The following is a 15,710-nucleotide window of genomic DNA, read 5'->3' as shown; positions in this document are numbered from 1 at the left end:
ACTGGTGATTTTGATATATGGAAGTGTATATCTATCTCGACTCCTTTATACCTGCACAACCAACAGTTATCCAATTAAAGTTATAATATCCTTTGAACAAGTACAGCTGGGTATGAAAAACGCAACATAAAGAAAACAATTTCTTAAGTACAGAAGTAGAACAAACAGAATAAGAGAACCTACTCAAATTTTTTTGTGAAAGGAGTTTTTGCAGCAAATTGTTGAACCTTTTAATGTTCATACCGTTAAAACTGGCTCACAAACACGCATGCACTTTTTTGGTTTGTGGTGCGGTTAACCTTGTTGTCCATATGTTTGCAATGCCATTTGTATGCATATGATGAAGTGTTTGGTAAGCAAATTTAACTACATTTCTTAATGGAGACTTGTGAGTTGATTGAACTTACGGAATTTTTCCATTCTGATGTATTGGGTCGTCATGAACGCTCTATCGCATTTTGTCAGCTGATTGATGTATACAAAATGTAACACAAAATGATGGAAAATTGATGATATCAATTATAAGCAAATATTTTTCCTAAGATTAACAAATTTGACACCTACTAATGGGCCCAAGTGGGTTAGTAAGAACGTCAAGTCAACGTGTAAATCTAATGGAGACTCACTCTTGCCAACAAATGGCACCTTGGTATAAATGTGGCTGTAAAAAATAAATTCCTTTCCCAATGAGCTTTGTTGAGAGACGATTTTAATCTGCGTTCACGAAGTACATAACCCATAACATTTCATAACCTATTAAAGAATGAATTATGTTGTTGTTCGTTGTCGAGTGTTTTGGGAGTGCTATCGATGTTGATGATCCTTTGCCGGGTATAGATCCGGTACGCTCCGGTAACAAGCACCATTATGGTACCAGCCTGACCATATCGGGAGTGTTATCGATGTGGTGGTCCTTTGCCGGATACAAATCCGGTACGCTCCGGTACCATAGCACCATTAAGGTGCTAGCCCGACCATCTCGGGAACGATTTATGTGGCCACATTAAACCTTCGGCCTTCACATCGTACAGCTCTATATATTTGGCCCCAATATGGCGAGCCAACCCCGAAATTATTTGTATAAACCTCCTGTCAGCTCTTCACCGACTCGACATCTCCTCAAAATAATTGCGCTACTCACGAGCTAAAATCGAACAACCTTTTTTTACGCACAATACGACCTCTGACATTCCAATTAGCCAGCCGATAATAGATGTTGTTCAAAGCTGTGAGTTGAGACGCCACCACCAGAGACGTAAACAACTGCCAAAGTTTGCCAGGCATTGCTATTGAAGCCTAAGACCCTTACCCATTCCTCTTACGCATGTTCTACCAGCCAATTCCACGGCATATATGGAGCATGCATTTGCTACTCGTCCCATTCCCGCGACAAGGAAAACGTAAGCCGTAAATATATCGATTCGATTTTGGCTCGTTTCATATCATTTGGTACAGTAGAGTCCCTACGGGGGACTAACGCCTGAACGCGCAAATATGGGTGCTAAATTCGCGGATCAGCTATGGTCAGGCGTGAAGCGAAAGCGAGGGAACGCTTGTCTTTAACCTGTCCCTTTACTCTCATTTCCTTCATTTCATTTCTGAAAAATGGAAACGGCAAGGGTGGTACCGGTACTAACATCTGTCAACCAGCTCAACAAGAAGAGTCTTATCGGCCGATATATCTCTTTTTGTCAATAGAGAAGACACTTGAGACAATTGTTCCTCCTTACTATGCCTTTAACATTCCATTGACCAATCACCACCGTGACTTTTAAAATACGCAGACCATTACAATCGCACTGAATGTCATTAATACGCTAGGATTGTCGAAAGTCCTTGACATGATCAACCATGGTGCGCTACTGCAAGATATACTGAAATCGCTTCTTGTCTCATTAGTTAGGTAGCCAAGTATTTCAATCGCAAATAGGCATAGTTAAAACAAAAATTATAGTCAAGGAAATTGAAACAGGGCCTGTTACAGTGCATCCCCATTTCTGTTTAATTTTTACATACCCGAACTCCCTTCTACGGCAAAATTTTGCACGAAGTGAATGTTGAGGACCTCAAGAAGTTGTGCAACGCAACTCCCTCAAGAGGTTTCCAGCGCAATATATAGCATCCACAACAAAATTGTCAACCTTACCTTTCCGTGGCGAATCCTGTTTATTTAGCAGGAGAATCTCTAGCGACAGCAAATTCCACACATAAGGAGGGGCTAGGATGACCTAGAAGTTCACCGTGTTAACATCAAATCATTCCCGATATAGCCGGGCAAACCTTTTAATGATGCTATTTTCAGATAAATGTCCGGCAGAGGACTCCTCGCAACTTTCGGCAGTCTCCTTATTGCTACAAATGGTAGAAGAAAAAGGACGGCACGGATTTGTCAGGTGACTTAACAATTCGACACCAATGACGACTGTCAAACAACCAAAATGTGGGCTTCAACAGACAATCATCCGAAATTGTCTCCAAAGTACAGATAACAACGACTATAACACTGCTGTCAATATACTAATACATTTTCTGGCCGATCTTGTGATACGCATCACCAATATGGCCTTCCGATCTAAACACTTAAACAGGGTCTGTCGCAGTGTGGTGCCCATTCTTCATTTTTATTTAATTTCTACATTTCCAGACTCCCTTCTCCGTTCACATTTCTCACGACGTGGACGTGAAGGAATTCAAGGGGCTGCTAAGGCAGTTTATAGCAACCTTACTGTCAATCGAGTTCAACACAGAAGGAGGGGTTAAGATGACCTAAGTAGAAGAAGGACGCCAAGAACCTTACAGGTGACTTAGTAATTGGACATCTTTTGCTACGCGTCTATAATACGATCTTTTGCCCTACCGATCTTATCAATATTCACTGGGGAATGTGTCAGGCTGGCCGAAATAACGCACTAGAAATAGCCACAGGATGACTCCTTATGTCGTCTGAACAGCATCTATATTCCTAGCAAGGCGGCAGCGCTCTAAGTTAAAGAGCATAATAAGATGCTGATAAAGCTGTTCTTCTTCTTCTTTTTTTTTTAGCGATAAAGACCCTCTCAGAAGGTTTGAAGGAGTGTTATCGTTGTTGATGGCCCTTTGACGGATATAAATTAAGATTCTAGTTCGACCATCTCAGAAAAGATTTAATATTACCACATGGGATTTGGCTACTTATGATATGGCCGTTTGATTCAGGCGAAATGAGCCGGACGCCAAGGTTATGCACATAGATTCGGCCGCTTCTTCCGAAATGAATGTGACTTTTCATCTTACATTTTTAGAACCAAGTTTCGGTTCCTTTCGCCTTTTAAAAACTCCAAGGTCAGTTCATCGATTTTTTGCAGTACTAAAACAAATCTTCAACTAAGAGGGTATGTGGGTAAAGGGCCCATTACCCATACTTAGCATAGACTTGACTTGACTTGAGAACTGTCACTTACAGTTGTTAAATGAACATTGCATGTTACTGATTACTCAACACTTGGCAACACTTAAGCGCCCATTACTGATACTTAGCATAGACTTGACTTGACTTGGCGTAAACTTGGCAACTTAGCCACGATTATACTCCACTTGGCGCATACAATCTGGCATCATAATCAGCGTTGACATTTATTTTTAAATAAATGTCAATTTGTATGACAAAATGTCAAAATGAAATGGAAACAAAAAAATGGCATCTCAAAATGTAAACGTCACTTAGAACTTACATAGAAAATCAAAATTCAACAGACTTCTAAGTCAAGTTAAGTGTTTCCAAGTTTTGAGTAACCAGTAACATGCAATGTTCATTTAACAGAACTGTAAGTGACAGTTCTCAAATCAAGTCAAGTCTATGCTAAGTATCAGTAATGGAGCCTTTAACTTGACTTAGAAGTCTGTTGAATTTTGATTTTCTATGTAAGTTCTAAGTGACGTTTACATTTTGAGATGCCATTTGTTTGTTTCCATTTAATTTTGACATTTTGTTATAAAAATTGACATTTATTGATTATGATGCCAGATTTTATGCGCTAAGTGGAGTATAATCGTGGCCAAGTTGCCAAGTTTACGCCAAGTCAAGTCAAGTCTATGCTAAGTATCAGTAATGGGCCCTTAAGTGTCTACGATGGACAAGTAAAACAAGTACGGTTGTGATTTTTCATACTTGGCTGATTATCTATGAAAGCGTGATTTGTTATAAATATGTTGCGTTAACGGTAAGCCGGCTTACAGCTGTGCAGAGTATTAAAATACAAATTTGTATGAAAGTGAAAAAAGAAATAGAAGATAAAGCGATGATATAATAAACTGGCCATAAATGGCCAAACGAGAAGGCCGGTACAAATGCGTAGTAATGAGTATTACATTATAGTTCAAAGACAACAAGCTCAGAGGGAGATAGTAAGTATAAGTTAGAGAGTGAAACAATTAGAGAACTGCGAAGAGAAGATAACTGTACTAGAGCGTGCATGATCGCTGAGCGCTTGTAATGAAGCACCTGTTTGGTAGAGTGATCACCTGTATGTTACCTGGCAAACAAATATTGTGAGAGCCAACTGATGAGAGCCACGTCTAGTTTAACATTTGTTTATGCTTGTAGCTCACGTACATATACAGTTGTTTTTATACATTGTTTACAGCAAAAAAGCATGTTTCTAGGCACCGAAAAAACGGCAAGCAATGGCAATGGCTTTTAATGTGGTGTTTTGGATGATTTGAAGTTTAGTTTAAAATTTAGCGGCGCGGATGGTGGATGTTGAGGTATTGGCTGATATTTTTTTTGAATAAATAAATGACAGTTAGTAAACGAAAATTTAAACACATATTTTATCGTAATAAACAAAGCAATTAATAATATGAAAGCAAAAATTAAATAAAACATAAAATTTAATAAAATAGTGATATCTTTTATCAATAGTTTATAAAACAAAATATTCCAAAAAAATAAAAAATTGTTAAAAATTATTTTTTAAAAAAGTTAAAAAAAAAAAATTGTGCATATTCATCGCCTCTCACTACAATACATTTTTCATGTAATAAAAAAAACTTTCCTTTTTAGTGCCCAACGTGCACAAATATTTGCAAAAAACGACGCACGAATTTATTTTCCTTAGCAATTGCTTGTATTTGTCTGTCAGTCCATATATCTTAGTGGTTCATCGAATTCATTAACACACACGTGAGTGCTTTGCGTGTCCAATTCAAAATTAAATAGAGTGGTGTGAAAACGTTAAAAAATCATCATTAACCCACAATTGCAATAACAAGAAAATAAATAAAAGTTTATTACTTTCAACTTTAGTAGATAATTTGCAAACAATACGTTTGCGTGTGTCGTGTGTGAAAAGATCTCAATTGCAAAAACCGCTTATTGTTTCTGTTATTTTTCTTTTTTTCAATGCAAAAATTTCATTATTGTTGTTGTTATTATTCCTTTTTTCAATTAATGTCATAAAAAATTTGTGCATTCGTTCGTTCAATTTATTGCATATTCGTATATTTGTTACGCCTTATTGCACTGTGCGCCTCTCGAATTTCAAAGCCAACCAAAGTGAACAACCAATTAAGAAAAGGAAAAATTGCACATATCCATCAAATATGGATGTCGCTTGGCGTTTTCGCATCATGATCTTCACTGCAATAGCCTTGATGATATTTGGCGATTTTTATGGTTATGGCAGCGTTAGGGGCGTTAAATCGGATACAAATCAAGCTGCAGCAGCAGCGGCCGCCACCACCGGTCCGGGAAAATTCCAACAAAGCGATGCGGATATTGAAATTAGTGAAGGTGAGGGATTAGGTTGAATAATTTGTATACCTTTCATGAAAATGAAATGGTTTATTAAGTTTGTCCCGAATATCAAAATTATAAGTCTTAAAGCAGAAGGGATAGAGCCATCAATAAGTGTACTGAAATAATCAGAATGACGAGCTGATTGGATTGAGCAACGTCCGTCCGTCTGTCTGTCTGTCTCTCCGCGTGTTTGTTTGAACGCGAACTAGTCTCTTAATTTGTGAGATATACCAGCCGGATCGGACCGCTATAGCATATATCCCACATACAAGCGATTTGTCATATCTTCCTCAATTTATAAGATATAACCTTCAAATTTCACCAGATTATTTTGTATATAGCGCGTATTGTTTTATGAAAAAATCGCAGAGATCTGTCATATATATAGTATATACCCCTTACAAGCCATTTTTTAGATAAGACGGTTTTCGCAATTACTGTCCTATTTCAAGAGCTAGAGGCTTCAAATTTCACAAAATGAAGGCAAATGGTTTTCTAAAAATATCGTAGAGATCAGTCATACAAATATCAGGTAAGAATCTTTTCGGTATTCTGCCTCATTTTAACAGCTATAAGCTTAAAAAATTACCAAATGAGTCGGTATATGGCACTTACTGTTGTATGAAGATCGTATAGATCGGCCGATCTATTGTTTATTTGTTATATGTATGTATATACAAATGTCGCTTATGTACCTACATCTGTTCCCTATATATTACATAACTTATAAATCCGATTATTCGGATATTACGAATGGGATACGATTCTTGCTAAGTTCCATTCACGAAAAGTATAGAAAGGTATAAAGTCTTTGACACAGCCAAAGACAGTCCCGTTCTTACTTGTTTGTATTTTTTTTTAAATAAGTGCTGCAAATTCAAATGCCATTTAAAGTAATTACAAAAGTAGCGTTGTATGGTGCAATCAAAATTTGATTGAAAAAAGTGCAATATGCTGGCAAATACTGCTTTACTATTCTGCTTGAACGTGTTTTCCCTGACATAAGAATATCATAGAGTAAGTTATGTAAACAAATTTTATACAACATTTCAACCTTGAAAGCGCTTTGAACAATTTTACTCTAAAATACGATTTTAGATAGATACAATTTAATTACCGCGCCTCTCTGTTTAACTGAAAGTATATAATTTAAGTTAAATCAGTGGCACACATAGGCCAAACATATTTTCGGTGCGCATTATTCGAGCTCTTAATCTCGACTTGAACAGCTATTTTGTGCCAACAACAACTCACACGCAACCTGGCATTAAATTACTTACTTGAGGCCAGATTGTTGGCATTGTATTATCTCCTCTATTCGAAAATAATCGAATGTGATTCATCCTAGAATAGGCGATCGGTTCAGTTTCGATGAAAATTTTAATTAAATGTTTTTATGATTTTCAAGAAGATTCCATTTTTCGTTCCATGAACAAATGTTCCAATATAAGTTTTGTTTCTTGAGAAGCTCTAGGTGTTCTGTGTTGTTTTTTTTGCATTAGATCAATCAAGATAACAAATTTCAGCACGGGCCATTGTGGATAAGACAAGTGTGTTATCTTCTGCATAGACATTAAAATTTGAAAAAGAATGGATCACCTGATTTTTGAAGTGACTATCGTGATCTCATCATGTTACCCCTTTTATCAAACGCTGAAGATAGCCAACCGTGTGCATCGATATATTGAACATCCTGAAAAAATGTTGCCATAGCGCTAAAATGTAGCCATTACGAACATCCTTTCAGGCAACAACAATAACAACAGAACGTGCTCAACCGTGCCTTGCACTTCCTACACCTGTTACTGACGATGCCCAACTTATAAGCATGTGATGCCAAAAGGCAGTGTCCAGTCAGTATGCCCATCGTGAGCATTAAGCCTTTCCTCTTAAGAGATATGAGTAACTTTGTGAGTCTAATATCGTAGGCTTTGAACATGATTTTAGAATTTTTGCTCCTCTGCGCTTTTATTCACGCTTTTCCAGTTTGATGGATCATATGAAACTCGTGTCTTCTTTTTATTAAACTAGAATCAAGTGGATTGGGACATCTATCGTCAGTTCCGCGAGTTCGGTCTTTTCGTTATCTTCTATCCCTTTATGACCGGAAATCCAGTATATATGTATGACTGGGCCTGAGCGAAGTCTTTTCAACTCTTCTTTGCATTCTAGAACAATTCTAGGTGAAGTACTTTGTGAGATTATTACCTTAATCGCCGCCTGATTATCAATATATATATTGGCGTGACTGCAGCTTAAGCACGTTTCCTCCAGAATTTCTGTAGCTTTCTTAATGGCTTTAATTTCCGCCTGAAAGACATTGAAGCGATCTGCCGGCAGCCTGCAGGATCTACTTATTTCTTGATCGACAAAGTAAATAGCAAACAGAGCCCCTTTCGTTAAATTGGAGCCATCGTTATACACGTGCATAGTATGTTCTGTCATTTTTGCACACTGGCGCCAACCCTCCGGCTCAATTGTGGCTCCCAGAACTCTGGGTCCCAGGCATGGGACCATATAATCCGTTTGCTCAATATTAGATGGCGTTGTACTGCTATGGCCATTAGGTCTGCACTCAAGCTGTCCCGAGGCCTTAAGGTCTGCAGGCCGGATGTATAGGATGGCATGCAATGCTGCTGTCTGGTGGTTTTTAGGGCTCTCTTTATGCTAATCATTGAAAATCTGCAGTCCACCTCAAAATAATTTAGAAAAAAAATTTCTAAGCGGGGTGTTTGGAAAATTTTGTCTTTTGATGTAAAAAAAAATATTAGAATGAAACTTAGGCTCGTTTAGGTCTAAGCACATAATACGGTGGAAATAATTTGTAAAATACGGAATTTTGAATAGGTGGCTAAAAATTTAAAGTGATTTATGAGATCTAAGCCCAAATTTGTTGCTAATAATATAATGACAACGTTTTTGGTCAATATAATGGTTACGTTTACGATTATGATTACTGATATAGTTGTGGTTGTGGGCGCGGTTTCAGTTAGGGATGCGGTTAAGATCCCTGCTTCGCAAATAATGGGCACTCACAGTTAAATTTTTTTTAAGCCTATGATTATTTGTTTTATACTTAAATTTTTTTTTTAGTAGCTAATTATGCCCTTTTTATACTCAGCTTAGAAGAGCTCACAGAGTATATTAATTTTGTTCGCATAACGGTACCCCGTAACGACATAAACTAATCGAGATAGATATAGACTTCTATAAATCAAAATGATCTGGGCGAAAAAAGAAATTCATTTAGCCATTTCCGTCCGTCCGTCTGTCCGCAAACACGATAACTTGAGTAAATTTTGAGGTATCTTAATGAAATTTGGTATGTAAATTCCTGGGCACTCATCTCAGATCGCTATTTAAAATGAATGAAACTATAACCATGCCCACTTTTTCGATACCGAAAATTTCGAAAAACCGAAAAAGTAAGATAATTCATTACCAAATACTGATAAAGCGATGAAGCGTGGTAGGTGGGTTGACCTTATGACGCAGAATAGAAAATTAGTAAAATTTTGGACAATGGGCATGGCACCGCCCACTTTAAAAGAAGGCAATTTAAAAGTTTTGGAAGCTGTAGTTTGGCAGCTGAGTATGTAATTTTCTGTTACACCCGAATTTAACCTTCCGTACTTGTTGTGCTTAGTTTCTTTCAGAAGCTTTCATTGATACACTATCTTGTATATTTGTATATGTGCATATGGAAATAGTTTATATACACACGCAACTAAATACGTCGTAAGACTCAAAACCAAAACCATATTATTTCTCAATCAATGAATTTGAATTGGCTTCTTGATATGTACATAAGTAAGTACCTACTAGTACACATACATGTATACATATTTGAATAAAATTGCTAATGTTATTACGCAACCCATGATAAATATTTATAAATTTGTTCTTGTTAACCCGAGAGCCTTTCAAAAATAAGCACTGAGAATTTGTTAGGAAATAGTTTTATTAGTGTGAATTTAAACTTTGCGTGTATGAGCTAAGACAAAATTGTTAATTTCCTTCTTAAACCATGGCGGAGCCACGCAAGGTGGCGGCAGGGCGACATACCTACAAATATAAACAAATATTACCAGTACTTTGTTTTAAGATTCGATGGACTAATGTCAAAATAGTACTGCACCGGAAGATGTAGTATAAAATCATTTTGAAAAGTAACAATCAGCTGACTTCCAGCCATCACCTGTGTGGTTCCGCCATGTCTCAAGCTAAGAAAATTTCAGTGTGGCGCATATGTACAAAATAAATCTGAGTAGTTCATCCATCTTTCACTTCTATTAGCGAAGTCGAAGACGGTATAAAAAGGATTAAAATTTCTAGGAATTTGTTATCCTTTCCGTTCTTCCCTAAGATTATGTAGAAAATCATTCCCGGGCTTTCCGTTTCGCCTTTTAATCTGGCTGACTAGCTATCTTTGTAACAGGTCCCAAAAAGTTATGTTCAAATGTAATCTCGGAACGTTACTGCTCAACAAATTTAATAGTAGGAATGTAAGCATACGACTTTTCACCGTTTGAAACCAGTTTTTAATCCTTATACACTAGATGGCAACACTTTGGAGCGTATATCTATTGCAAATGATTTAGGTTTCCTTTTTGATCCGAAACTGAGTTTTAAAATTCATATTTCATCTATTGCCAACAAGGCTTTGGCTGTACTTGGATTTGGTTAAAAGGTGGGTTAAGGAGTTTGATGACCCGTACCTCACTAAGACTCTCTACACATCGCTGGTCCGTCCAATACTAGAGTATTGCTCATGCGTTTGGTGTCCTGTTTCTCAATATCGTATAAAGCGCATTGCATTTTTACAAAAGCAATTTTTGATATTTGCATTACGTGGTCTTAATTGGGACTCAAATCTTCACCTACCACCATACAAAAGTAGGCTTCTTCTTATTAACTTACCCACTCTAGAAAATTGCTTGGGGTGTTGTTTATCCGTAAGCTCATTATTGGATAAATCGACTCCGGAGACCTTCTAAGCCGATTAAATTTGGCTGTCCCTCCTAGAGTATCCAGACACTATGTACCTTTTAATTTACCGCTTTGTCGTCGAAACCAAAAGTAGGCAATAATTTGTGCAAGTATCACTCACATATACACGTGGATATGAGAAGCTCTAAACGTAGTTATAGCTGGTAATTTTATAGCTGGTACCTAACTAGTAAATTCTAGAAATAGGAGCGCTTAGAAGTATGGCACGAGGAAACCAAACAGTATAAAAGCAGCAACAGTTGAGGCACGAAAATCAGTTTGATTTAAGCAAGCTATCAGTTGCGAAGTATAATACTGTTTTCACACAGAAACGTAATGATCTCATTTCACCTTCTAATGAAATCGTAAATTTTTTGCTTTCACACAGAAGTAACTGCTCGATTAGTATGAAGGATGAAATGTCAAGCGAATAAAATGACAATGCTATATGACAGACAATCATGGCGGAACGATACAAGGTGGCAGCATGGTGACATACGTACAAACAAAAAAAATTCCATGTACTTGTAAATTCGATGGACAAATGTCAAATCAAATAAAAAAGGTTATAATCAGCTGTTGGATGCGGCAACCTTGTATCGTTCCGCCATGCAGACAATGACATTTGCTTTGACAAATGACATTTTTAAGTACTGAACACACCAAAAACTAAGAAGCGGAAACGGAAGCGGAACGCTGCCAACAGAGTTGCATTGTGCTTTTGACTTCATTAGGCATTCGATTAGCTACTAATGAAATAATAATAGATTCGAATTTTGTAGGGAAGATTGAGCTCATTAAGCGTCTTAATGTAGAAAACTGCCTTTATTATTCAATAAGCCGTCTGTGTGAAAACAGTATAAGTGTTATTTTCAAGTAGTCTAATAAAGACCATTTTTGCATTATTCAATATTGGATTTATTTATTCAACAGTTTAGTGATTCGAACGTTAGCAGAAGATTTGGAATAAGCGGAATTGCACTAAGGGCAAATGGGCTCTTCGCAGGGATTTTGAACTCGCATCGTCTCGCCTTATTGCCGTTGGAAGAATTTCGATAACCGGTTAGATTTGCCAACTGGGACCGCAACCGTGGGAAGAAAAAATTACCTTGTGAAACGTCAAGACACTGGCGACCCATAAAGAGGAGACATAAATTTGTACATAAGCCAGCTTGTGAATAAACACAAGCCAGTGAAAAGTCTGGAGTATCTAAAGAACTGTAACCTCTTTGCCGGCGCTGATAAGCTATGCTTCATTCGAATCCGACGAAGCGTAATGACAAAGTTGTTGTAGGGAGCGTCTTCCATTACTATTGCCGCCATGCTTAACCATTAAAAGCAGTAGGCCCGAAGGAGATTGTCTTGTCGATGCCAACAAAAACTTGAGAATAAGAGCTTCGTTACCGTTGGTGGTTGTATTAAACTTTCCTCTGTCCACTCTTGCTACTACTTAAGCCTGGGAAACCAGCTAACCAGGGACACTCATATCGGCCGTTATATCTCTTGTCGCCAGTATTCAAGACACTTGAAACCGTACCGCTTCCTTATTTCACTGCAAACCTGCGGCTTTGAAACCACTAGTATGGCTTTCGAAGATTACATATCCCCCGCCACCGCGCTAAATCTCGTTACTAGTCAAATGAATTTCGGATTGAACTAAGACACTGTCCAACACGGTGCGTTACTGTTATCGTGGCAAGTTACTCCCAAAAGGTGGACCGCAAACCATTGTGGTCTGCAGACATTGGGTAGGCTTCGGAACATAACATCCAAATTAATTTCTACATGTCAAAGCACCCTGCTCCAACAGAAAAAGTTTCCTATGCCGATGACTGCACTATAATGGCAGCTGATCCTGGCCCTTCCATAGATGATGTATGATTAAAAAAAGAAATAAGCATATCCGTTTATTCCCCCGCGTAACTTGGCATTATTACCAATAAAGTCCTTCTCCTTAAATAAAAAATTGGACTTCACAAATGTCGGCAATATTTGACATCCACGTCGACGGCATTATGCTAACGACTGTTCAGCACTCAAATATTTTGGATGTGACGTTCGACAATGATCTACATATGCATGAGCATACAGCAGCAATTACACATTAAGATCGGAGCTGTAACAAACTCCTAAGCTCGTTGGCAGCACCTGTCGCAAAGACAAAGAAACAATGATAGCAAGATAGGAAGCTATCTAGCGGTATGCTGTGCGTCCGCGAAAAGATCGCCGAGCTTATAAAAAACAAACTGGATGAAAATGTCAAAACAGCGGGCTCAAAACTGCCCCGGGAAATTCTTTTATTCCGCCAAAACTTCATCTATACAATGAGGTTCCTCATAACGAAGAGACACGAATGAGATAATTGATTGATGTAGCCTCGCCTATCAGGGATATAAGAAGACATCACTGCAGGTAATACGAAGAATATAAGAAGGCACTCAGTCTCATGCAGAAAATGTAGGAAAAGTTTTGTGTCAATAAATGACTAGCGAATCACGTTTTCAGAGTGCAAAACCCGAAACCCACGGTAGAGCAGGCTTCTCGGAGGGACGTGCGTCACTCTGGTACGACTTCGTTCTGGATACTGTAGTAGTTAAGGCTCTTACTTTTCCAGAATCAACCCCGATATACGAAAAAAAAATATCCTGGAGTAGTGCTACAAGAAGAAAACGATGTCGGTAGACTAACTTTTTTTATGCTACGTCACCTTAATTGAGTGAGACTGATTTAGTAACCTGACACAGTTGCTTTCGAAAGTGAACACGAAAAGCAACGCTTGACGACAACCGTGGCAAAGCTTGATTACTTTGAAGTCGGCAGCCATATATATAAACTAGCCGGACCCGTGCGCGCAAGTCTCATATAAAATATCAACAGAAATCAGCTTTTCGCTCAATCAGTCATCTATCAATAAAAACTTATATGTGCTTGCGCTGCCATCTGGCGAATGTTAGCAACTGCCGGTAATGCAGTGTTAGTTCTAATCAAATACTCACAATAGTGCCATGAAAAAAGTCAAATTTTCACATCCATTTTGCAACAGATGTCGCATCGCTCTGGATATCAAGAAACAGGATAGAAGTAGAAATAATGAAGACAAACAAAGAACCGCTGTGATAGCTGAATGGTTATACCTGCGGCACTTAAACGTTGAAGGAATCTAGCAGTTCCCGAAATGGATCTATACAACGAGCTTCAGCAGTTGCCAACAAATTTTTTCTTTCTTTTATTCTAATTTAAAAATTTTTCAATGATAAAATAATTATTGTTAGGCCTTGAGCTCGATTCAAACCCGCGATCTTAAAAATCAGTAGACCGATATAAAAACAAAAATTTTCAATTTGATAGATGTCGCTTTGTAGCTACCGTCATGAATGTAATCAGCCCCAATGTCAGCGATGTTATACATCCAACTAAAAGCCAACAACATACGACTTTTATTCGGGATGCATAAAATCGGATTTGGGCTAAGGTGATGAAAGATTTATTTAAATTTTTACCTAATTTTAAAGAAAACGTATTTAAATTTTTTTTTAAGAAATAGTTTTCTGACTTCGATTTATTACGATTAGATCATGGCTCAACTATATGGTTGGCACAACTATATTTTTTTCATTTCACTGGAGTAGGGATTGTCAAAAGGAGATGGCAAACTCAAGATTAAACCAACACGGAACACGTTTGAAATATTTTCTTACAACGTACAAAAACTGCTAAGTTTTACGTTTTCATTCCATTCCATTCGCACAGCACTAACACACAGACTTTGACAATCTGAACAAAGGTATGTTGTTGCTATAGAAATGGACCAACCATATAGTTGAGCCATGGATTAGATTTAAAATTTTTCTGTTAAAGCGGTTTCCATGAAAACTTTCCATTACTTGTCCATTAGTTAATATCTCACTTTCCGCAACTAACTAAAAGTAAGCTACTTTACGGAATCTCGTAAAATTGGCAATATTAGTCGAGTTTTTTGGCAATTAAAATTTTATTCCTCTTGGGTGTTGAACGAAATAAAAAGCGAATGCACGAAAAAGTCAACAAACAAAAATAATGTTTATTTAATATAACCTTAAATTACTCATGACTGCTGTGCTTTATTCCCCTTCTCAAAGTAACAAAGTAACCTCCAATAAACGCCGATGGTGATATCCGACACATTGGTAATTAAAAAGCCATTTTTTTAACAAAAAACTAAAAAAAAACTTGCGAAGTTAAAGTTACTCCCACGCTGAATGAATAAACAAAAAAAAAAACATGCAGCAATAGTTAAGTTTTACCGACAAAAAGGGAAATAAAATATAAGTAGATTAAACATTTAGATGCATTTATTGATTAAAACTTAAGCAGTCAAAAAAGAATGTATACTAAAAGTTTTGGCAAAACCTGACGATTTAGCACGTACAACAATAATGAAAAACATCTCTTGGTCATCTCGATATATCTAGCCTCTATTTGCCAAAAAAGTAAAATATTACTTTTCTCAAGTTGGCACGTTTGATAAATAAAACTATAAATTTGCATTGAAATCTGCTTATAGTTTGATGTATACGTGCTACCAAATATGTTGTATAAAATATGTGTGTGTTTTATAGGCGTCCAAAGTACCCAACACAAATTTTACTTGGTCAAAAAGCGGGCGATGCTACGCTCGTTTTCAAAAATTTGAATCTTTTGATTTTTCCTGTTATAATTTGGCTTCGGAAATGATGGATATAAAGCTCCTTTTTAAAGACGTAGCTTATTTTATTCTTTTAGATAAAAGTGGGCATGGTTCTTAATCTATTTCACAAATTTTTTTTCGAAGTATTCTTTATAATATAGGCAACCCCTTTGTCGAATTTTGTTATGATAGGTTTAATGGTTTTTGATTTATGATTAATAATACACTGGTTTACAGCCAAAAGGCACCAGAGACGCCTTATGAAATGCCTATGTAAAA

At 37.2% G+C, this 15,710-nt stretch overlaps 1 protein-coding gene across 2 annotated transcripts in view; it reads left to right on the top strand.

Moving 5' to 3' along the window:
* Positions 1-4,678: 4,678 nt before the first annotated feature.
* The window catches only part of geko, a 93,592-nt gene continuing 82,560 nt past the window's right edge, over positions 4,679-15,710 (top strand). Inside the window, exons 1-2 of one of the 2 annotated variants that reach the window (XM_067791216.1) lie at positions 4,679-4,743; positions 5,525-5,770. In XM_067791216.1, coding sequence (XP_067647317.1) covers positions 5,581-5,770 — 190 coding nt within the window. In that variant the 5' untranslated portion in view covers positions 4,679-4,743; positions 5,525-5,580. Of the gene's footprint in view, positions 5,771-15,710 lie in introns of both variants that reach the window. The other variant, XM_067791217.1, reaches the window with a different exon arrangement.

The sequence above is a fragment of the Eurosta solidaginis genome, chromosome 5 (assembly GCF_040869045.1).
Source record: "Eurosta solidaginis isolate ZX-2024a chromosome 5, ASM4086904v1, whole genome shotgun sequence".
Lineage (NCBI taxonomy): Eukaryota > Metazoa > Arthropoda > Insecta > Diptera > Tephritidae > Eurosta > Eurosta solidaginis.
Note: the sequence above shows the minus strand (reverse complement) of the source record. Positions and strands in the feature narration are given on the sequence as shown.